The sequence below is a fragment of the Papio anubis genome, chromosome 6 (genome assembly GCF_008728515.1).
Source record: "Papio anubis isolate 15944 chromosome 6, Panubis1.0, whole genome shotgun sequence".
Taxonomy (NCBI): Eukaryota; Metazoa; Chordata; class Mammalia; order Primates; family Cercopithecidae; genus Papio; species Papio anubis.
Window position 1 is genome coordinate 27,876,017 of NC_044981.1, and position 24,254 is coordinate 27,900,270.

The 24,254-nt window shown below is 39.4% G+C and overlaps 2 protein-coding genes across 21 annotated transcripts in view; one reads left to right on the forward strand and one right to left on the reverse strand.

Annotated features, from left to right (window-relative positions):
- Positions 1-2,399, reverse strand: part of LOC103883559 — an 87,636-nt gene extending 85,237 nt beyond the window's left edge. For 13 of the 15 annotated variants that reach the window (XM_017957685.3, XM_017957686.3, XM_017957684.3 and 10 more), the window contains exon 1: positions 1,095-2,399. In XM_017957685.3, coding sequence (XP_017813174.1) covers positions 1,095-1,438 — 344 coding nt within the window. In that variant the 5' untranslated portion in view covers positions 1,439-2,399. The remainder of the gene's footprint in view (positions 1-1,094) is intronic. The other 2 variants (XR_001901651.2, XR_001901655.1) reach the window with 2 other exon arrangements.
- Positions 2,400-5,396: 2,997 nt separating this feature from the next.
- LOC101012229 (zinc finger protein with KRAB and SCAN domains 8) lies at positions 5,397-24,173 on the forward strand. Of its 6 annotated transcripts, none has more exons than XM_017957697.3 (7): positions 5,398-6,339; positions 6,867-6,970; positions 12,769-13,277; positions 13,945-14,086; positions 16,546-16,637; positions 16,960-17,083; positions 17,763-24,173. In XM_017957697.3, exons 3-7 carry the CDS (start codon positions 12,861-12,863, stop codon positions 18,722-18,724), a joined length of 1,737 nt encoding a protein of 578 aa, XP_017813186.1. In that variant the 5' UTR covers positions 5,398-6,339; positions 6,867-6,970; positions 12,769-12,860; the 3' UTR covers positions 18,725-24,173. The 6 variants fall into 6 exon arrangements, with proteins under 6 accessions (XP_017813190.1, XP_021792749.1, XP_017813186.1 ...); XM_017957698.3 differs by having other exon boundaries at positions 12,772-13,277; XM_017957701.3 differs by lacking the exon at positions 6,867-6,970 and having other exon boundaries at positions 5,397-6,339; positions 12,769-12,938.
- The last annotated feature ends 81 nt before the right edge of the window (positions 24,174-24,254 follow it).

Consider the following 24,254-nt stretch of genomic DNA (forward strand, 5'->3'; position numbering starts at 1 on the left):
AATAGCAGAAGTAAGGAAATCAGTCCAGAGGCTACTGTAGTAACCCAAGTGAGAGAAGGTGGTGGCATGGACCATGGGTTCCCAGTAGGTATAAAGAGAAACAAACAGATTTAAGGTACATTTTGGAGATGAAAATATAATCTTGCTCATTGTTGTAGATTCCTAAATTCTGCTTGAAAAGATGTCTCTGTATTAGGTTAAACAAATGAAATCCCTTGTTTTTGTGGGTCAAAATGGTTAAATACCAGAAAGGTAAAATGATTTAACCTAATAGAAACAAATAATGATAGAGAAGAATCAGAGGCATGAAACTGGAGAGGGGACATTGAAATGGGGCTTATTTATTAAAATGAAAATTTTTATTGTTCTCTTCTCCTTAAATCTCTGTGGAAGGCACCCTTGTCAAAAAAAAAAAAGAGAGAGAAAAACAAAAAACAAACAAAAACAAACAAACAAAAAACCGTTTGTTTAAAGACAAATTGCCAACAAACTCGATGAGATTCAGAACACTGCTGCAATAACGTATCTCTGTAGAAACTTATACTTTCATCTGGACAGCAAATTTCCTAAGCTGATAAAACCAGGTTATCAACGAAAGGCGAGAGTACAGAATTTAAAGGAAGAATGCCTGAATATGAATCTTTGTTCTGCCAGTTACTAGTTATATGACCTTGGCTAATACACTTATTTTCTCTGAAACTCAGGTTCCCCATCTGTAAAACAGTATTATAATGATATCTACCTCATAAAGTAGGAATTAAATGAGTGACCAAATGTGAAAGGTTTAGAAGAGTGATTGGCCCATAATGTTATAAAAGTCTTAGTCCCTAACAGCGCACTTAGATCTTTTTGTTAGCCTTAAATTCAGCATTTTCTTCCTATCAAAGCTGCTTAAATCAGTTAACTGACATTTGATCTTCATGGACTCATTGTATTGTTGCTGTTGTGTGTATTTTTAAATAATACTCGTAATCTTAACAATTAGCATAATTTTGAACCGCTCCCTAATACTTAACCCCAATCCCAAACCGGACGGTCGAGCCTATCCACCGGCAGAGAACACCACCCAACCTCGCTCTCACTCTGACACTCACCGGCCAGACCTTTTCTTCCGTCCGTTTTCTGCCTCTGGCCCAGGGCCCAGCTCACGTAGCGTTTTCGTGGGCTGCTTGGGAACCGTTAGCAACCGGAAGTGGCTAGAGGTCGAGAGAGAACTGAAAAAGGGGGCCGGTCTTTCCCAGCTGCCTAAACACTTGGGTTCCGGCCTGGAAGGAGGCCCAGGGCTCCCACAAGGAGAAGTTAGGGACCTATTTGGATGGATCCGAAGAAACACTGTCTGGCATCTGATTTGAACGAGGCTCGCCGCAGCTGGGCCCTTTTCGCAAAGTAGGCCCACTGCAGACCTGTGGGAACCTCCGGGATGCCCGGGGACCAGCATCTGCCGCTACCCGCAATTTCCTATCCCGACCCTCTCTGCAGTTGTCGACCCCAGCCTGAGACTTTGAGCGTGGGGTCCCGCAAACCCTGGCACCGAGGGGGCCGAAGCCGAGGGATCTTGGGGTAGAAGAGTGGTCCTATAGAGCTGCCGCTTCGGGAGAGCCCCCAGTCGACCGCTGATGGGGAATGGGGGATTTTACTGTTTTAGTGCAGCCCGCCCCCGGAAAAAGGCGGGCTCGGACGTTCTTGACTTTAGGATAGACTGGGGAGGGGCGCCGAGGAGCATTCCTCCCTTTACGTCTCGCGGTCGCAGACTGTATTTGCCGGTGTCCTGCTCACTGGGAACTGGCAGGACCTTGCGGACTTACGGAGACGACAAGGAGCCTATTTTGAGTTTCTCTGATCCTTAGGGGAAATGAGTGTCTAGAGCGAAATAGGTGCAGCGTGCCGGCACTGGAATTCTTTAAACCTGGATTCAAATTCTGACTCCACCACTCTCCAGTGAGGACTTAGGGCAATTTATTTTTTAACTTCTTCAAGCCTCTGTTTACTCGTTTATGTAAGGCTAATAACGTAGTGCCTATTTCATAGGGTGGCTTTGACTATTAAGTGTGAGAGTGCATGTAAGAACAGTCTAAGGGCATTTCCCTGCCTTTCCCCTTGTCTGCTGTCAACTCTCATCCAAGTCAGACAAATGGAATTAATTAACCAACTTCCGCTTTTCTGAAGCACGGGTGAAGAAGAGTAAAGTACAGGACTTGGGTAAAGGAAAAACCAAGAAGGATACAAAAGATGGATGGATGATCCACAGAGGTGCTCATCCCAGCACTTTCTCCTCACTTGTCGTCTGTCACATGGTGGGTGCTTGATAAGTACTTGGGTGAATGAGGACCTACCTAAGGAGAAGGAATTATTGAATAAGACTAGAATTGAAGGAAGAGGATGAATCACATTGATTAGCTACTTGACAAAAAAAGGCAAACCACTTTTCCTGTCAGAAATGTATGGCACATCTGCATTATTTCAAGGGCTACCACTTACTAGAACTGGGAGGGAGATCTCAGAACCGACACCTCAACTATGGAAGCTTTAATCTATTGACAGCAAATGTAACAATAGCAAGTAATATAAGACAGAATGTGATCAGTGCAAAATCGAATAATAAAGTCTTGAGAGGGGGTTATTAGAATAATAGACGAGTGTTTAGATTGAGTAGTGAGCAATGAGATAAGTCCTTTGACTTGGGGGTACAGGGGAATTGTGACCAGGGGTATGGGATAGGGAGAAGGTCATTCTGGAAGGCAATAAAAGGCAGACTGGATGCTAGTGGTATAAAAAAAGGAAAACACTTGTTTATCAATGTCTATCAATGGGGAAGAATTACATATGACATATGCTATTGAGGAATACCTTTCAACCGTTAAAATGATAAATGATCAGTGACAAAAGGAGTGTCAGAACAATATATATTCCATTTTTGTTGAAAAATTTTGTGTATATAGATATAATTTGTGGGGTATTTGTACAGGAAAAGGATGCACTCCAGACTTAACAGTGATTACCCCATGTCGAAAATTGTGAAACTTTTACCCTACTTTGCAAGCTAACAATTTAACTTGCCACAGTTTTATGGATACTAACAGAAGACCCTGGACTCCTGCGTCAGAGACATAAGACTTTATTACTTAATAACACAGGCAACATAAGCTTTATATTCCCTTGTTCCCAAAGCTTATGTTCCCAAAGCCCACAGAGTGGCCTAAGCTTGGCATTCCTCTGCTAGGATGGAACAGTGGGTTTGCAACTTAACAGAGGAATGCCAAGCGTAGGAAGCCCATCCTTTGCTTAGCCTTGCCCCAGAATGAGCCATTATCTTTATCCTGGTCAGGAAACAACTGTGCTCTAAAAGGAGATACAAATATCCTTGAAAAGCTAACCTGAAAGAAAAATCTACCATAAGACTAGGAGTAATTTGAGAGACCATTAAAGAATTATCTCCCAACATTCTAGGTAAATACCATTTGAGGGTAGAGATACCAGCTTTTAATAATTTGATATAATATATCATGTTTCATTTATTTTTAAAAATACAAAAAATAAAAGGCAAACAGAGAAGTTTAAATTTTACTTAGAGAGAAGGAACCACTCAGGGTTAGTGATTGGAAGAATGATAATGATATTTAAGGACCACGTCTTGGATAGTTAGGAAGACTATCTCAAGGCTGTTGCAGTCACATAGATATGAATTAATTAGAACTGAGGATGGTGGTTACATTAATGGAGAAAAGTAACATTTCAAAGGAGAAATCTGGTGCTGATAATTTCTCCTTTATTTCCATATTTCATTGAGTAAGCTAAGGAAGCCTCTCAAACCTGGATAACTTAGAAATTGGTGATGTTATCAACCATTCTAATGGATATGTGGTGGTAACTCATTGTGGTTTTAACTTTGCATTTCCCTGATGAATAATTATTACTTTTTAGTGTGCATACTGGCCATTCTTTTATCTTTTGTACACAAAGTGTTCAAATATTTTGCCTATTTGTGTTGAATTATCTTATTCATTTAATTGTGAGAGTTCTTTATATATTCTGGATAGTTCTTTGTCAGATAGATGTATTACAAATATTTTCCAGTGTATAGCTTTTTCTTCACTTTCTTAATGGTGCTTTTTTTGAGAAGATTTAAATTCTCATGAGAATTTAAATTTAAAATTTTGAAGTCAAATTTATCAATTTTATCTGTTATAATCGGTGTCTGTGTGTCCAGTTTGAGAAAACTGCCTATAGCATGATGCTATTTTACTTCCTGTGTGTACACAATTTTATACATAGTATGTGCAGTCATAGTTGTGTGCACATTGAATTTGTACAACTATGTATGTGCACAACTTCAGACTTAAAAATTATTTGTTTGTTTATTTAAGATGAGACAGGGTCTTGCTCCACTGATCAGGCTGGAGTGCAATGGCAGGATCTCAGCTCACTGCAGCCTCTGCCTCCCAGGCTCATGTGATTCTCCTGCCCCAGCCTCTGGAGTAGCTGTGACTACAGGAGCCCACCACCATGCCCGGCTAATTTTTGTATTTTTTGCCAAGATGGGGTTTTGCCATGTTGGCCAGGCTGGTCTCAAACTCCTGAGCTCAGGTGATCCTCCCGCAGCTTCCCAAAGTGCTGGGATTACAGTCATGAGCCACCTTGCTCAGCCAAAAAAGTTATTTTTTAAATGTAAAAAAAGAAACAAAGTAGAGTTCTAATCTGTCACCAGTTACTTCCAGTTACCATCCCAGTTGGAAAGCAACAGCTGTGAAATAAAAAGCAAAAATAAGTGCTTTGAAGGAGTCCAGAAGCACTGTAGCTTCCTAGTGTTTACTATTATTTACTTGTTTTCATGTGATAATTAGATGACAAAACCCTTAAATCAAAACAACTTTGTCAGTACACAAAATTTGGGGAGTTAGTAATTGGGAAGGGATAGAAACGGTGGTGGTAGCTACCAGCAGGAGCAGATAAAGAGGGAAACTAAGGTGAAAATTGGAGGAGCCCTGAGAACTCAATAAATAGGTGGTTGGGAAAGGCGCTGAAGGAAATAAATACATGAGACCTAAACAACAAAAATTAACGCTTGCCACAACCTCCACCCCTGAAATACTATTAGTCTCAAAAGTTAAAAGGCTGTAATGCAACAGGTCTGTTCATTACATAGGGCCAGGGCGGTGGCTCATGCCTGTAATCCCAGGACTTTGGGAGACTGAGGCAGGAGGATCACTTGAGCCCAGGAGTTCGAAACCAGCCTGGGCAACATAGTGAGACCCCCCCCCCCACCCCGTTTCTACAAGAAAAAATTTTTTAAAGCTGAGGTTGGTGCACACCTGTAGTCCCAGCTACTTGGGGGACTTAGGTGGGAAGATTGCTTGAGCCCAGAAGGTTGAGGCTGCCGTGAGCTATGATCACACCACCACACTCTGCAATAGCGCCCCGTCTCAAAAAAAAAAAAGACTAGCAAAAAAAGAATGAACATAGATTTGTTCCCCAAATTTTGTGGTATTAAAACTAGGGTTTACTCCCCAAGCTTACATCATAGGTTTAGCATTAAAACAGCTAAGCAGCAAAGCAGATGTTGTAAGCAATTGAAATTCATTAACATAGGAAAGAGTGGAAAATATGTAAAGATCCAAAAAGAATATATATTTAATTACGATTTTTTGAATACTTAATAAAGTATGCGATTCCTAAGTGCCATGCCATAGGGATTTCACAAAACTATGAACTGTGATTAGCAGGAATTTCTCATGAAGTTTGTACTCTATGTGGGAGGACTGGATATATTTATGAATATATTTATGAACAGTAAAGTACAGGGTATGTAACGGGGCCAAACGCGAGTCCAGTTGGAATCCTGAGGAACCATGAAGTGCTCCCTCCTCCAACACTTTCCTAGCCTCCTTACACAGCTCCAGCCTCCCTACGTCGGATATCTACCCCCAGGGGGCCGTTACTATTGTCAGCGAATGCGCGGAGCTGCACGAGCACACAAGGCAGAGGGGACACCAAGGTCCGTTATTCCCCAGCACGTTCACTGCCCCAGCGACGGGGAAGCCTGAGGCACGCAGATGAACCTGAGGCACAGCACACAGCAGGTGAGGGGCGTGGTACTCCTGTACCCGCAGTCGGCAGACCATAGAGCTTTTAGACCTCCAGGACTCCTAGAGAGCTTCCGGAAGTGCCTTTGGGGCAAGATGCGTGCTGGACGGTGTTGTGCCTCCGCAGATTTGGAAGTTAGTGGCCGGAGGGCCCTGGTCGGAGTACAGTTTTCATCGCCTTTACTTCCTGACCTTTTTCCGGGTGTGTTTATCCGTTGCAGCGTACCTTCCCCCCGCCGGGGCGCCTCTGCAACTCACAGTGAGTACAGTCGGGCTCTGGGTCGGAGAAAAGTGGGTGCTTTGTGGCTGGTCCAGGCCGCAGCTGAGAACTGGCGTGAGGGGTCCGCAGAGGGGCCTGTGCGGTGGTCGTCGCCGCGGACCGATTCCGACGCCTTAGTTGCTGGTACAGGCAGAGTACGTCCCCACGCATTGCCCTCGAACTTTTTGCGAGGGAACCTTTTATGAAGCTTTCTTCATAGATAATCGTTTTGTGGTATGATTTTGTAGTCGATCGTGTTTATCTTAAAATGGGGAACTGACCCCCCCATGTTATTTTTTATCCAATTATTTCCAGAGTCTGAATTGTTTTCAGATAGCGCTATTTTGCGTTTCGGTCACAACAAAATTCTCAGTTTTTAAAAAAGACATATTTTGCTTTTGGAAGCCCCAGTTTTCCATGCATACCCATTTTTGCTGTTACTCTGCTTTCTTTAGTGTTTTCAGAAACTGGTGGTGTGTTGACTAGATAATTGTACGAAAGTTTGTTTTGTTTTTTTTTAATTTCAGGGTAATTCAGAATTCAGCGTTATCAGAATGCCTATTTCATTTGTTAAAGCAAACTGAAGTTAGCCAACGAGGAACTCTGGGAGGTCCCCATTTCCAAAACTCTGGTTAGTCATGAATAATTTTTGTCAGGCTACTTTGACTGCCACCACCACCTTTAAAAACATATTTCTGTTGTTTGTTAGTTCCGTTGAGTATATTTACAAACAGTCATTGTTTTAGCAAATACATACATGTTTTGAATTTCTGTTGTGGTTAAATGTAAAATATGATGTTAATTAAAACTTTCAGCTAATGCAATTTGAGATAACAAAGCATAGTATTTGCTTCACCTACTTTTTCTTGGATTTTAAATCCTGGAAAATGTCTTTTTTGTTTTGTTTTCAGTTCCCAAACATTTCTCAAATTAGACTTAGTCTGAAGGAAGAATACATTCCTTCTACAACTATTGAAAAAATAATGCTGTTAAAATTGAGTTGTGCCTTCAGTATCTCACAGGATTACAGCATTTAAAATTCAGAGGAAGCTTTAAAGATGGCATATTAAACTCATGTAAACTTGACTAGGTGTTATTTAAGGAGACTGTAAAAATCAGTCTGTATCCACACAGTGCTCACCAACTTAATACAGACATGTACGCACAAAACTGAGAGGAAAGTACATAGTGGAGTAATTTTGCACTCAGTTATTTATAGGTTGTAATTCTCAAAAACTAGCTGATTAGAGAGGGAAGAGACTTAAAAATATGGAAAATTAGCCACTAAATAGAATAATCAAAATGGGCAATGGGCAAGACCTGTTGGCCGATTTGGTATAAAAAATGAACAAACCTGGTAATTAGCTGGTTTTCATCAGTATTACTATTGAGACTTTTTAATACCACATCAACAATATAAAGTTCTTGAATGCTGCACACTTCACATTAAAATATTTTATAGCCTCCTGTACTGGTAAGAAGTGGGATTGCATCTGTGAATAGACACTGCACTCAAGCCTGAGCAACATAGTGAGACCCTGTCCCTAAATAATAATAATGATAATAATAATAAATATTTTATAACCATTATGGATGAGGATTGTTCAGTAACAGATGGCCAGTTGTTCAGTAGTTAAAAATGAACTTCGGCTTTAAGGAAATTTACAAGAAAACATGGTAAGGCTATCACTATATAACATCACATTCTAAACAGTTAGAATTTATGTCCCATGTAATGACCTTTAAGTTTTTTAACATTAAACCACAAGAAGCTATTTTAAGAAAATTTAAGTTTGTTTTGATTTGAAAAATTAAATTATTTTAAAATGAGCTAAGATCATTTTAAAATAAATTATCTTAAAATTATAGATAATTTATTCAAACAAAAACAAATAGGTAATTTGCTCAAACCAAATTGATTACCCTTTCTCAAAAAAATCTCAGCATCTTCCTCAAATTCTCTCTTCCCCCAAATCTCACTATTCTAGCAAATTCCTCCACTTTCCTGTAAAATCGTAATCAGTGAACTATACCCCTGATGTTAATTGATATATTTAACCATATCTTTTGCTCCTTGGTTCTTCTAATCTGTAGTTTACTCTCCACCCTGTTGTTCCTGGCCTTGTCTAACTTTAAAAATAATTTTCAAATTCGCTTCCTTTTCTGTGCATACTCTCTATGGAGGATTTGTTTGTTTGTTTGTTTTTAACCTTTCTGTCATTCTTAGATGGCCTTTGAGTCTGTGAACCCTGCTAAAATTGAATGTACAATTTTGTATCTGTGGACATTTTGCTGGAAAGAAGTTCTGTGTTTTCTTTAGGTTGAAGAGTCTATAAACCAACCCCCACCCCCACCCCCACCCCCCGCCGCAACTCCAAAAACTAGAAAGATAAGCGCTGCCTTGATGATCCGTATGGGGAACTATATGTACAGTAATCTGATTTTTTTCCTAAGTACCTGTCTCTTCTTTGTGGACTATAGGTCTCTGGTTTTATCTTGATGTTAGCATCTTATGACATCTGGTTTTGGGTATGCTACCTTTACTTACATTCTTCTTCATTCTCTACAGTGTTTCCTGAAATACAAAGATAATGATCACCTCTGTCAATAAACATTTGCAGTAAGGCTATGACCCATTCTCACAATGTGATAAGTCCTAAATTTGGACCATGTAAAAAATGCTTTGGTAGGAATGACAAATGGCAGGGGGATGACAGAGAAGAACTCATGAAAAAGGTAATAGATAAATTATAGTTAAGAGTTGAATGGTTTTAGGCCGGGCACAGTGGCTCACACCTGTAATCCCAGCACTTTGGGAGGCTGAGGTGGGCGGATCACGAGGTCAGGAGATCAAGACCATCCTGGCTAACACGGTGAAACCCCATCTCTACTAAAAATACAAAAAAATTATCCAGGCATTGTGGCAGGAGCCTGTAGTCCCAACTACTTGGGAGGCTGAGGCAGGAGAATGGCGTGAACGCGGGAGGCAGAGCTTGCAGTGAGCCGAGATTGTGCCACTGCACTCCAGGCTGGGCGACAGAGTGAGACTCTGTCTCAAAAAAAAAAAAAAAAAAAAAAAGTTGAATGGTTTTAGCTAGACCAAGATTTATCAACCTTGGCGTTGACACTTTGGGCCAAATAATTCTTTGTGGTGGGGGCTATGTTGAGCGTTGTAGGATCCCTGGCCTCTATGTATGAGATAATAGTAGCACCCCTTCCCCCCAAGTTGTGACAACAAAAATATTTACAGGTATTACCAAAGGTCCCTGGGATGGGGATAAGGACAATATTGCCATCAGTTTTGAACCACTGAGCTAGAGTAAAGAACTCTGTAGTAGAATGGAAGTATGAGAAAGCCACAGCCCAAAAAGGCTTTATGTGAGTTTAAAGTAGATAAAGCCAGCCAGGTTTACATTCATAAAGGGCCTTGCATACCATGCTAAATAATTTGGTTCCTATTGAAATATTTTCAGAAAGTGAGTCATACTACATATTTTTAAAAAATCTCTCTGCAGTATAGGGCTACTGTAAAAAAAAAAAGTATCATAAACCTGGTAGTTTAATACAATAGACACTTACTGTCTCATAGTTAGGGAGGCTAGATGTCCAAAATCAGGGTGTCGCCAGAGCCATGCTCTTCTAGCTTCTTGTCATTGACAAGCTTTGGCTTGCGCTGTATAACTCCGTCTCTGCTTCTGTAGTCACTTAGCTGTCATTCATCTGTGTGTCTGTGTCTTCACATGACCTTCTCGTTTCTGAGAGTCTCTCTGTGTCTTTTCTCCTTTTAAAAGTGTGCCAGTTGTATTGGCTTCCATTCCAGTATAACTTCATCTTAAGTTGATTACATCTGCAAAGCCCCTGTTTCCAAATAAGGTCACATCAACAGGTACTAGAGGTTAGGAAATCAACATATCTTTTTGGGGGACACATTTCAACCCACGGTAGGCAATACTGTAGAACATGAATGGGAAAAAAGCATAACCAAAGTTACCATTGCGATTCTAGGCAAGAGATGATGTCTATACCAAAGATGGAAACCATAGACATATTTCACAAAGAAATAAGATCATGAAATTGAACTTTTTTTGGACGTCAGGTCTTGTTTTTAAACCTCACTCTTACAAGAAATATAAACATGTTCTGTGTTTGCTATTGTAAATACAGCTAATGTTCTTCGAGTCTATCAATAAGATAAAGATATAGATCTTTGCCTCTGGGGAAAATACAATTAAGTTACGAAGTCAGAATTCCTTTAGAACTAATAAATATACAGTTATTGGGAAAGTCACATTAAAACAATACACATTTAAGTAACAGAGGTATAGAATGAGAGGAAAATAATTTAGAATTGGAGACACCAGGAAAGGATTTTAAAGGCAACAGTATTTTATCTTGTCCTTTAAGAAGGTAGTGTCAGTACTGATGAAAGAAGTCAAAGAAGACTTCAACAGAGTGACATATTGTATTCATGGAATGGAAAATTCAGTATTGTTGAGCTATCAATTGTCCCTAAAGTGAGCTATGGATTCAGTACAAATCCAATTCAAGAATTTTTGTAGAAATTAATACACCGATTCTAAAATGTGTATCAAATGACAACAGAACTAGAAAAGTGAAAATAATTTTGAAAATGAACAACAAAGTTGCAAGACTCACACCTACTTGGTTTCAAGATTTTAAAAGTCACACAATCAAGACTATTCTGTATTGGTGAAAGAATAGATGGTCAAATAACAAAATAGAGATTCCAGAAATAGACCCTTATATATACATACATATAGTGAGCTGATATTTGACAAATACACAAAGACAGTTGAGTACGTAAAGGAAAATCCTTAAAATGAACCTCCATCCATACCTCAAATTTTATACAAAAATTAACTCAAAATGGATCATAGGCCTAAATGTGAAACCTAAAATTATAAAACTTTTAGTAAAAAACAGGAGAAAATATTTGTGACCTTGGATTAAGCAAAGATTTCTTAGATATGACACAAAAAGCACAGTCACTAAAAAAAATGAACTTTTTTTCTTCAAAAGACCCTGTGAAAAGAATGAAAAAGAGTGAATACTTGCAAATTACATATCTCATAAAGGACTTGTGTCCAGAGTATATAAGGAATGCTTAAAACCTAATTTTAAAATAACTAAATTTAAAAATAGGTAAAAGTTTTGAACAAATACTTCACTAAAGAAGATATACAGATGTTAAGTAAGCATAGAAAAAGATGCTCAACATTATTGGTAGAGAAATGCATACTAAAATCATACGAGATGTTAAAACCATAATGAGTTGCCACCACACATACACCTATTAGAATATCTAAAATTAAAAGCAAAAACAATATCAAGTGCTGGTCAAATTGGTGAGCAACTGCAGTTCTCATATACAGGTAGTGGAATGCAAAGTGCTTTGGAAAACAGTTTCGCAGTTTCTTATAAAGTTATACATATATGTGTTTTATGACACAGCAAGTTTACCTCTGAATATTTGCCCAAATAAAATGAAAACTACACTCACACCAGAACTCATGCAGATGTTCATAGTGGCTTTATTCAGTGATAACAAAACAACTCAGATATTGCTCAACTGGGAAGTGGATAAACATTTAAACATTCATCCACGTAAGGAACAAACTGCTGATGCATCATTGATTAAAAACAAATGTATTATGCTATGTAAAAGATGCCAGACTCAAAAGGCTACATACCATATGATTTTATGTGAGATTCCCACTCCAGAATCTCACATCAATAAAATCATATGGTATGTAGCCTTTTGAGTGTAGGAGTAGACTTTTGGATTGTAGGTGTCAATAGGGCATCCTGGTTCCTTGGAGTGCTCTATAGAGAGTTTTTGAGTTGGAGGTCACATCCATAGTAGAGGAAATTAACCTTGAGATAGGAGGAAAGATGGGGGGCACAGGTAGGATAAGGAATGTTGGGTGGAGAAGAGCAAAGTGTTAGGAAAGTTTTTGACAATACCTTGAATTAGATTATATGGAAATTAGTCTCATCTGTTACAAGTAAGGGAAAGGTTGAGAGCTGAAGTGTGTAGAACCAGGTTAGTACAGCTGGTGTAACAAAGGCTAAAAGGGGTTAAATGAGCAGCCCTGAAGGCTAGCTGAGATTGAACACAGAATTTCAACTAGACCCAGTCTACATAGTTTCCTGACTTTGCTTAGCCATGTTCCACATCCCAAACATGCTGATGAAAGCAGAAGGAAGGGGTTTTTCTATGGATGGGTTTGGCGTGACTGGCATGGCAGAAAGTTAGGGAAGTAAGAAGTTATTTCTGGAACAGTGGGGAGGATCATTTAGTTGGCTGAACCGTGAAGTCCATGTCATGATAAGGAACTTGTTAAGATACCATAGTAAGTTACAGTGACTTTTGACTTGCCTTAACACTATCATATTTTCTTCATGAAGAAGTACCCTTAGAAAGAGGCCCTCAGAAGAGTCTTCTCTTAAGAAGATAAAGAAGATAGTGGAAACGAACCTACTGAACTTTTCAGGCTCTAATGGCTGAAGAATCAAGAAAGCCGTCAGCCCCATCCCCACCAGACCAGACTCCTGAAGAGGATCTTGTAATCGTCAAGGTAGAGGAGGATCATGGTTGGGACCAGGAATCTAGTCTGCATGAGAATAACCCTCCTGGCCAAGAACTGTTCCGCCTGCGCTTCAGGCAGTTATGCTACCAGGAGACACTAGGACCCCGAGAAGCTCTGATCCAACTACGGGCACTTTGCCATCAGTGGCTGAGGCCAGATTTGAACACCAAGGAGCAGATCCTGGAGCTGCTGGTGCTGGAGCAGTTCTTGACCATCCTACCTGAGGAGCTCCAGACTTTGGTTAAGGAACATCAGCTAGAGAACGGAGAGGAGGTGGTGACCCTATTAGAGGATTTGGAAAGGCAGATTGATATACTAGGACGACCAGTAAGTAGAAGGAGGTGTGCATGCTGTGACTGTGGGAGTCCTGGAAGCTTGGTAGAGGGACATAGGCATCACAGTGGGAGAGCAGATGCTTAGCATCAGTTTCTGTTGGATAAGGATGAAAATAGTTTTAGTGTAGTTATGACTCGTACTTGTAGAGTTCTTTTTATGTTTGTAAAGGATATAAATCCTTTTTTTTTTTTTTTGTCATAATGTCCCTACAACTGTGTTGTTCTTATTTGCCAGATGGGAACTTAATGTATAGGAAGCTTAAGTTACTTTTTCAGGGACACCCAAATAATTAAAGGTAAATTTGAGACCAGAAATCAGGCTTTCTAGTTCCTTATTAAAAGATTTTTCTACTGCATAGCACTGCTTTAAGTTTGTTATTTTCCTCCTTCTTCTGCCTTAGGAGCACAAAATATTGGTGTTCTGTGTAGCAGGGAAGGCATCCGCAGAAAGCTTTTCCTTTAGTACTAAACAAAAATGATGCCTTTCTTTCTGTGCTCATCTACATATTGGTGTTCCTTACTGTCCCTAAGGAGTAAGGGAGAGTCCGCTGCTTCCTTCCCCAAGTATATATCGCTATAGATGTGTTCTTGGTCCTCTTTCATTGTTCATTACATTTCGCAAAGGAATTTCTTATTATTCAACTGTTTGTTGTTTCCAGGTCTCAGCTCGTGTACATGGACATAGAGTACTCTGGGAGGAGGTAGTACATTCAGAATCTGCACCAGAGCCTCCAAATACTCAGCTCCAATCTGAAGCAACCCAGCATAAATCTCCAGTGCCCCAAGGGTCACAAGAGAGAGGTGAGTAGCCAGATTTCATTGATAATAAGGAGGGGAAGTAGAAATAAAAGTCCATTTGGGGCCAGTGTGGTGGCTCACGCCTGTAATCCCAGCATTTTGGGAGGCCGAGGTGGGCGGATCACGAGGTCAGGAGATCGAGACCATCCTGGCTAACATGGTGAAACCCCATCTCTACTAAAAAAAAAAATACAAAAAATTAGCGGGCACCTGTAGTCTCAGCTACTCAGGAGGCTGAGGCAGGAGAATGGCATGAACCCGGGAGGCAGAGCTTGCAGTGAGCCAAGATCATGCCACTGCATTCCAGCCTGTGCAACAGAGCGAGACTCCATCTCAAAAAAAAAAAAAAAAAAATGTCCATTTGGGATACCTATCTCGTTCCTGAAGACCCAGGAACTAAAATCCTGTTTACAGACCAGTCCCAATGTCTGTGTTTAAATGTTTAGGCTTTAAATATAGATTATTCATTCTAGTGGTAAACTCATGGACAAATTAAATAATTTGGCTATTTTTTATGTAGTTGCGTATTTCTGTTACCCCAGTACATTTACAACACAGGTGTTTTTGGGGTTATGCTGGTAGTGTCATGCCACTTCATTTGGAAATATTCAGTATGTATTTCCTCAGACAAGAGCATTTCTTAGGTAACTTAAATAAATACATTCCTAAATTTATCACAATTAAGAAATGTAGTATTGCTACAATACCAACCTAGGCCACAGTTCATATTTTACCAGTTGCCCCAATTATGTCCTTTCTGGTTCAGAGTCTAGTCCGGATTCACACTTTGTGGTTAATTGTCATGGCTTTTTAGTCTCCTTTAATTTGGAACAGTTCCTCAACCTTTCTTTTTTTTGAACAGTACAGGTGTGTTATTTTGTAGAATGGCTGCAATTTGGATTTGCATGATGTTTGATCATGTTTACATTGAGGTCATATATACTTGGCAGGAACACCTCACCCTGCCAAGGATACAGGACCTAAATCTTAACAAGAGATGTTGTACTCCTTCTTAAGGGTACAACAGGAATTTGTCCTATTATTGGTGGTGTTATCTTTGATGACTTGGTTAAAGTTATTCTTGTATAGTTACTATTTTTCCCTTTGTAACTAATAAGTAATTTGTAACTAATAAGTAATAAATAATTTGTGGAAGATACTCTTGAGTGTATTTAAATATCTTAGTCCTCATTAAACTTTTCTTGTTAAAACACTAGTTTTAGTGTTCATTGGTGCTTCTTAACTGACTTAGTGATTACTGAAATAGTTATGAAGTAGTGGTTTTCTAACTGTGTCATTTCTTCTACATTTCTTTATTGTAAAGGAGAGTGTTCCCTTGTCCCAATTTTATTATTTTTTCTTTATCAATATGGACTCATAAATTCCTATTTATTCCATAAATATTCTGTTACTGTCTTTATTTTGTTTTTGTTTTGTCTTTGAGACAGAGTCTCACTGTCATCCAGGATGGAGTGCAGTGGCTCACTGTGATCACAGTGATCTCAGCTCACTGGACCCTCTGCCTCCTGGGTTCCAGCGATTCATATGCCTCAGCCTCCCCAGTAGCTGGGATTACAGGCACATGCCACCATGCCTGGCTAATTTTTGTAGAGACGAGGTTTCACTATATTGGCCAGGCTGGTCTCGAATTCCTAGCCTCAAGCGATCTGCCCACTTCAGCCTCCCAAAGTGCTGGGATTACAGGCATGAGCCACTGTGCTCGGCCACTGTCTTTATTTTGCTAAATCATTTCAGATTTGGCCACAGAAGGCCCCTTCAGTCTGGCTCTTGTATCCTCTTGACATTTTCCCATCGTTTTTTGAGAATTTTTTTTACTTTATTGCAGAATGAGATGTTCCAATCTCATCTTCCCCTGCATTTCATATTTTTTCATTTATGCGATTTAGTTTATAAATATGACTTTTTAATATTTCTAAAGAAGCATTAAAACACTCTTAATAATTCTTGTCTAAAGTCCTAAAGCTTGTTGCCTGAGATACAGTAATCTATATTTTAATAGTAAGTTGTTTGATATCTATAGAAAGCAAATACTGGAAGCCATAGTAGACATTTCAGAAAGATAATGAATTAATAGAGATTGATTGATTCTGATACTTGGTTTGCCAAGAGAACAGGACCTAAGGAAATACTGTGTACAAGCACAAAGATAGAAGTAGTTTTGATGGTAGAGAAGAAATTGAAAAGTGATTCCTGTTAGGAAACCAGTATACTTTCTATTTTTGACTGTAACTTCAGTCTGACTTCAGGGACATTGGGGTGCATGTGTTTTGTGGGGCAACCATAGATATGGGCCCAGAATCCAAGATATCAGCACTTCATGTGCAAAATCTTTGGCATACGTGTATATCTGCTGAAATAAAAATAATTTGGAATTGGTGACTGCCGACTCCCACAACCACAGGACAGGACTGGTCTCATTCATAGCTCCTTTCTCCTCTCAGCCATGTCTACTTCCCAGAGTCCTACTCCTTCCCAGAAAGGAAGTTCTGGAGACCAGGAAATGACAGCTACACTTCTCACAGCAGGGTTCCAGGTGAGTTGTGCTCCTTCTCACTGAAACCCCATAGCTGTGCTTGTCAGTGTTTGTGGCATCTGCCCTATATCTAGACTGTCTAGTTTGTAGCAGTACCTACCCAAAAACTTATCCCAAAAATTCTTTTGCCTAGGGACAGATCGATCCTAAATTTCCCCCAATTGATCTCATGCATTTTCCTCTTCTTCCTGGCTATTCATATCCCTTTACATAGTACATTTCCAAGTTGTAATCTTCTCCCAATACTGGTGGATCTCCCAAGCTCTAGGTTTGAGCTGTGGAAGAATCACAGTCCCCAAATGGGTATCTTGTTTTGTTTCAGACTTTGGAGAAGATTGAAGACATGGCCGTGTCCCTTATTCGAGAGGAGTGGCTTCTTGATCCATCACAGAAGGATCTGAGTAGAGATAACAGGCCAGAAAATTTCAGAAACGTGTTCTCCCTGGGTAAGGAGAACTGTGGTGATTATTGTCATTTTAGATTTTTTGTTTGTTTGTTGTTTATGTGTATAGTAGCTACAGCCTTTCTGAAAGACAGTTGAGTTTAAGCTCAGGATCCAACGGAGGGATATAATGTTTAGACTTCTTGAAATCTTACATGAAACTTCTGTTCTCCTGTCCAGAACTTCCTTATATTTTGTACTAGGGTACTGGCGTGTTTGCCAGTTGGAAATTGACATCTCACAGGTGCTGTCTGAGTTCATACATTTCTTCTCCAAGTTGTCATGGGATTCCTACATAGATTTTTCTCACATAAATTAATTGTATCTCCTCCCTTTTGATGACTGTTTGGGGTGTTTTCCCATTTCTGTCCTGCTCATTAGTTTTTTTAGTAGTTTCATATTCCTCTCACTCCCCAGCTTTCATCTTACCTCAGTTGATCCTTTCCTGACTTTAGTTCCCCTTCCAGTTACCTTTTTTTTTTTTAATGGTACCTCTTTCCCAGTTGACTAGCTCATATTAAGCAAGGTCACTATTAAGAAGCTGTTTTGGAGACAGAAGTTTTGTGTTTACTTATAGCTGTTCATGTGTACTTTCCTTTTTCCCTATCTTCAGTTCCTTTCTCCTACCATAAAGAATAGGATGTGACATTGGCTTAATGTTTATTTATTACATTTTTATTCAGGTGGTGAGACCAGGAATGAGAACAGGGAATTAGCATCAAAACAGGTAATATCTACTGGAATCCAACCACATGGAGAGACAGCTGCAAAATGCAACGGGGATATTATCAGGGGTCTTGAGCATGGAGAAGCCCGAGACCTTCTGGGCAGATTAGAGAGGCAGCGGGGAAATCCCACACAAGAGAGACGACATAAATGTGATGAATGTGGGAAAAGTTTTGCTCAGAGCTCAGGCCTTGTTCGCCACTGGAGAATCCACACTGGGGAGAAACCCTATCAGTGTAATGTGTGTGGTAAAGCCTTCAGTTACAGGTCAGCCCTTCTTTCACATCAGGATATCCACAACAAGGTAAAACGCTATCACTGTAAGGAGTGTGGTAAAGCCTTCAGTCAGAACACAGGCCTGATTCTGCACCAGAGAATCCACACTGGGGAGAAGCCATATCAGTGCAATCAGTGTGGGAAGGCTTTCAGTCAGAGTGCGGGCCTTATTCTGCACCAGAGAATCCACAGTGGGGAGAGACCCTATGAATGTAATGAGTGTGGGAAAGCTTTCAGTCATAGCTCACACCTCATTGGACATCAGAGAATCCACACGGGGGAGAAGCCCTATGAGTGTGATGAGTGTGGGAAAACCTTCAGGCGGAGCTCACATCTTATTGGTCATCAGAGGAGCCACACTGGGGAGAAACCCTACAAATGCAATGAGTGTGGGAGGGCCTTCAGTCAGAAGTCAGGCCTTATTGAACATCAGAGAATCCACACTGGAGAAAGACCCTATAAATGTAAAGAATGTGGGAAAGCTTTCAATGGGAACACTGGTCTCATTCAACACCTGAGAATTCACACAGGGGAGAAGCCCTACCAATGTAATGAGTGTGGGAAAGCCTTTATTCAGAGGTCGAGTCTCATTCGACATCAGAGAATCCACAGTGGTGAAAAATCTGAATCCATAGGCGTTTAGGAACAACTTCAGTTACAATTTGAGCATTATTCAGCATTAGAGAAACCACACATCAGTGAGAGGTCTTTCAGTGTACTAAAAGGCAGAAAGGTCATCACAACTTTAGTGTCAGAATCTATAGTGGTGGCAAAATTAGGATAGCTCTTCAGTAATTTGGGCCCAGTGCCTTGGGGTTTGATTAGCTTGACTGTCTTTGAAAGTATCTGATGGAGCTCCTGACAAATGTATCCTTTAGAAATTTAAAATAGCATTAGAGCAAGTTGCTTGTCGTGGCTTGAGGTACTTAAGTTTGTCTTTTAGGTGAGTAGCTATAGATTTGAGAGAGGCTGCTACTCCTAGTTCCTCTGCTTCTTCCTATCTCCTGTGATCCCTCTCTCCCATTTATTCCCTTGAAGGTGCCCTTGTATTCCTAATCTGATCTAAGAAGCTGCTTTAGAGTCACAAGTAGCTTCTGTGTGAAACTTATATTTGTATGTAGCTTTCTAGGAAAATTTTACAGACACTTAATGTATTTATGCTTAAGTGTGCATTTTTTTATTCTAATATTCCTTCTAGTCAGTGGAAATTTGTATTCCCATACAAACTCAGAATGCTATATTTTTAACAGCACTCCAGCATTTTTCTTCATGTATCACCTTCACTGACTCCATTGAATCATTAAGCATCTATATATATCCTTCACCACCCCCAGTCCCAGTACCTGTGTCAGCAAAGGAAGTGGACACATATAGTGATGGTTATGGGAGTAATACAGAGAAAGAGGTGAGTGGAGACTCAGCCCAGCTGCTCTTGATCTTGGATAGTTACACATTTTGCTGACTTCTGACTCTCCTTCTACCTCCCCACTGTACACTGTGGTACAAATAGTTTGCACTATGCTAGTTATGGCATCAGGTAGGAGAAGGAGACAAAGATGCTTTAGGAAGATAAAAACCTTACAAAGAATGTATACTCATCCTTTTTGGCCCATTACAGTACTGCTTTCTCAGGTTCTTATCAGCCTGTGCAAACTCCCTGACTAGATGGTCTGTCACTCCTATCACTACCTTGCACCCACCTCTTTAGATGGCCTTAGCACCTCACTCGTTATTCTCCATCTGTTTCTTGCCATTAGTTTATATGACTTTAATATCCACAGTGGTAATCTAATATCTTACCTCACAGTTTTTCATTCTTTTGAACTCTGGTGCACTTGATCTGTAATCCATGTCTGTAATCTACCAACAGAGAGGTACTATTAAACTCGGTATCACCAGGCACTATATTTCATCTTTGAGGCTTTCATTATACCAAGGAATACTATATAAAGTAATGAGACTGGTTTAAAGTAACATGCCAGAACTTACGCATCCAATGTGGGTTGTCACTTGTTATTCCCAAGTACTGTTATTCCAATAGTACTACTGTATTCTTCCAAATATTTGGAACATTCTTAGAATTCCCATTTAATAACCCATATGAGAAAACCCTCTATTACTCTTACACTTTAGTTTTACCATTTGAGTAGCCACTTATTTACCAGAGTTGGAATTAATTTTGGGCTTTCCAAAATTAACCTTCAAACTTAAAATTGATTACATTAAGCCTATTCAGAAAAAAAAAAATAGGTTCTGATGAAAGCTTCATAATTTCACCCTGTGACTATCTTGAAAAGAAATAACACTTAATCATATTATTTTATGATTGATGGGTCAAAAATAGCAATCAAAATCTTATCTCATAGAGGACCACCTTTTGGATCATAAATTCTTTCCCTATAACATTCCTTCTCTGCCTCCCTATGGCCCACTTTGACTACTAACAACATCAGAATTATTTACATCAATTTCATTGAGCTATTGGTGAATGAAGGCACCCATCACTTGTCAAATTGGTTTCCAACAGTCTTTTTCATTATCCTTTATTTTATTCTCCCTTCTCTTGTTTCTTTTTTTGATTTATAAGTTACCATTCCTAATTTCTTTGTATTTGAAATTTTAAGAAACCAGAAACAACTAAATCTGGTCATATCTAGATCTTCGCTCTCTGTTTCAGTTGTGCCTTACCCTCTGTAAGATACTGATTCTTCCTGGGGCCAGTACTACCTTGTATGCAGGTATTACATATGATAGGTGCATTGTCAGAGGGAAAATACATGTGTGTGTACACATGTGTATGTATACACACACACACCTGCCGTACACTTTAGAAGAACGCTTCTCTTCTATTCCAATAAAAAGCCCTTTTAGCAAAGCAACATAGTAACAAGATTGGGTGCATTCAGGGTGGTATGGCCATAGACCAGAGCAACATATTGAAATGTGTACATATGTACTAGCTAAAGTCTCTTTATGTGTCAGTATTCAGAGTAATGTGTAGCCAGATTACTTAAATCTCAGAATCACTAAGCATCTGGCATAAATTCGGAGAAAATAATGACTAGAAAAATCAGTGTTATATTCGGTGTGAGAAAAGACTGTGTCTTGAAAGAATTATCAAAGCTGATACAGCACATATATAGAATTAGCCAAACGGTATAAGACAATAGAAAAAGGCTGTGGATTCTTTGAGGACATCATTATAAATCATTCTTTGTCTCAAGTTCACACTCTTAGCATAGAATATTATTGACCAGGCTGTGTGTTATTTTGAGCTCTTAACTGTGAATGGCATTCATTAAGCTCCTTTATCCTATAGATTCTATCTTTATGTTACCTGAAATGAACGGTTCATCAGTACTTTTTCCTCCCATCCTAAGCTTCTCATTTTAGGAACTGACATGATAAGGTGGTTCTTTCATAACTCTAATGCCATCCAACATAGCCCTGGGAGAGGCATGTTAGGTTTCAAAGATTTTCTCCGTGGAGCAAGGTGCAGAGCTAGAATATGGTGATTGATTCCCAAACAGAGCAGTTAACTTTACTGTTGGTTCTGAGTCTCCAGATAATAATAACCGACATTTATTGAGCACTTACTGTGTGCCCAACCCTGTTATGCCTTTCTCAGGCTCATAATAAGTGTATTAGTCTGTTCTCATGCTGCTAATAAAGAGACATACCTGAGACTGGGTAATTTATAAAGGAAAGAGGTTTAATGGACTCACAGTTGCATGGCTGGGGATGCCTCACACTCATGGTGGAAGGCAAGGAGGAGCAAATCATGTCTTATACATAGATGGCAGCAGGCAAAGAGAGAACTTGTGCACGGGAACTCCTCATTATAAAACAGTGTGATCTCATGAGACTTACTATCACAAGAACAGCACAGGAAAGTTCTGCCCCCATGATTCAATTATCTCCCACTTGGTCCCACCCACGACACGTGGGAATTGTGGGAGCTACAATGCAAGATGAGATTTGAATGGGGACACAGCCAAACCATATCAGTAGGTATTATTTTATCCCCCATTTTATAGATGAGGAAACAGAGGCTTAGAGAGTTGAGTGAGTTGACCAATATCACACAGCCAGTATGTGATAAAACTGATTCTGATCCACACAGTTTGATTCTAGACTAGAGCCTGTGCTTCTGACTACTGTGCTGTGCTGTGTATAATGTACATGGTAATCTAGTCAGCTGCTTAAAAATATGTAGCCCTTGTCATGAGAGGTACTGGGGAAGAGAATATGCAGTAGAGTGCAAATACATTAGAATTACTGGTAAATTGGTTGAAAATGCCCTTTGGGGTTATAGTTATATCATTTTTAAGTGCTGATGCTTTGTAGTACCATAAAACTAAATTGTGCAAACAAAACATAATTTAACAGAGTAACTGGGAGGATAAACCAATAATAAATTCAAATATAATTTTTCTCTAAACTGCCAAAGGGAAAGTAGAATTGTGGAGGGAAATGAAATATCCATGTACCAGGCCAGGCAGATGGTCAGTTAGGATAACAATAGTAAGTTCATCTGCAGCATAAAATGTGAAATGCTTTCAACCTCATTGCCCATTTCTACTACCATTCTATTTCTCCTCTGTTGTTCATGGTTTTTCAAACATGTCTTCCGCTTTTCAACCCCCCCTTTTTTTTTAATCTGTTCTTAAAACTTCTTCTTGCTGGCTTTCATACTTAGCATTCCAGTGAAATGTTCGTAGACTCACCAGTGGACAAATAGTAAGGCCTTTTTTTTTTTTTTTAATGTCCTTTTTGATCTAATTTATATTTTATATTGTTGAATTTTCCCTCCTTTGGCTTGTGGGAACCTTTTTCTCTAATATCTGGCTTTCTTTTTTTGACTGATCTTTCCACCCACTCCCCCTTCTCTTCTCCGCTGAGAATAATCTCCCGTCTATCTTTTATTCACTTTATTTTCTATACTCCTGTTTATCCATTTTGATTGTTTATACCTACTATTTGTATTCGAATGACTTCATTTTTCCCACCCTGTGGGTCAGTTTGTGACTTTCGGAATTTTCCACAGGTACCTGTACAACTTGATATTTGAAAACAGGATTCATCACCATATATCGCCAATCCCTGTTTTCTTTTTAAACAGGCCTCATTGCCTAATTCCTTTGCCCTGAAAAGTGTCACCACCTTTCATATTTTTACCCCAGCCTTGGAGTTATCTTTTTCTGCTCTCCATTCTCCATGTCCAAACACTTGCTGTCAGTCTAGTTTTTAATCAGTTTTCTCCTTGAGGCTTGATCTCCCATTTCTCACATCCCATTATAGCCTTTCTTGTAGATCTGAGGCCCAGATTACTGTAATTCTTTTTTTTCCAATTTCCTTGCTCCCAGGATCCCCATCTTGTATAAAGTTTCCAAGGTGGTCCTCTTCAAACTCCATTTTTACAATATTTGTATTGTAAAATTTTCATTTTCACTAAGTAACACCCAGTAGATAATTTTTCCAAGGCAATCCTCCTCAAACACCTGTTTTTTACAATATCTCTATTGTAAAATTTCATTTTCACTAAGTAACACCCAGTAGATAATTCCTATGGAGCAGTGGTGTTCCAAATTCTCCATTACCTCTATGCTTAATATTCATCAGCCTTCATTACTCTCTAGCATATTCACCTTGATTCAACAGATTCAAACTTCCTACAGCCTTCTACTGATGTCTTACAAGCTCTTGCCTCTGTGCCTTTCTCATGCTATTCTTTTTGCTTAGATTGCTCTTTGGTCCCAGCTCATGTTCATCACTCCCTTCAAAGCTTATCTTTATATCTTCTGAGTTAGCTCTCCCTGATTGACATCACCTTATGTGGTGACCTCCCTCATTCTGTGCTGCCTCAGCACTTACCTTTGAGTTTATACTGTGGTCCATGTACTTATATGTTGCTTTGTAATTATTTTCTAGCACTCTGTGTTATAGTTTCATATTTGTATTTATTTCCAAAATTAAATTGTAAGCTCCTTGAGGGCAGGAATAATAACTTTTACATTTGTATCTCTGCACCCCCGAGTGCCTAGTATAGTGCTGAGCACATAGTAGGCGTTTAATAAATGCTTGTTGAAGTATTGTGTGGATTATTTGTGGTGTTATCTACAGAAATTTTTAAGCTGTTTTCAAGAATGTGTCTTACCACTTTGGGTGCTCAA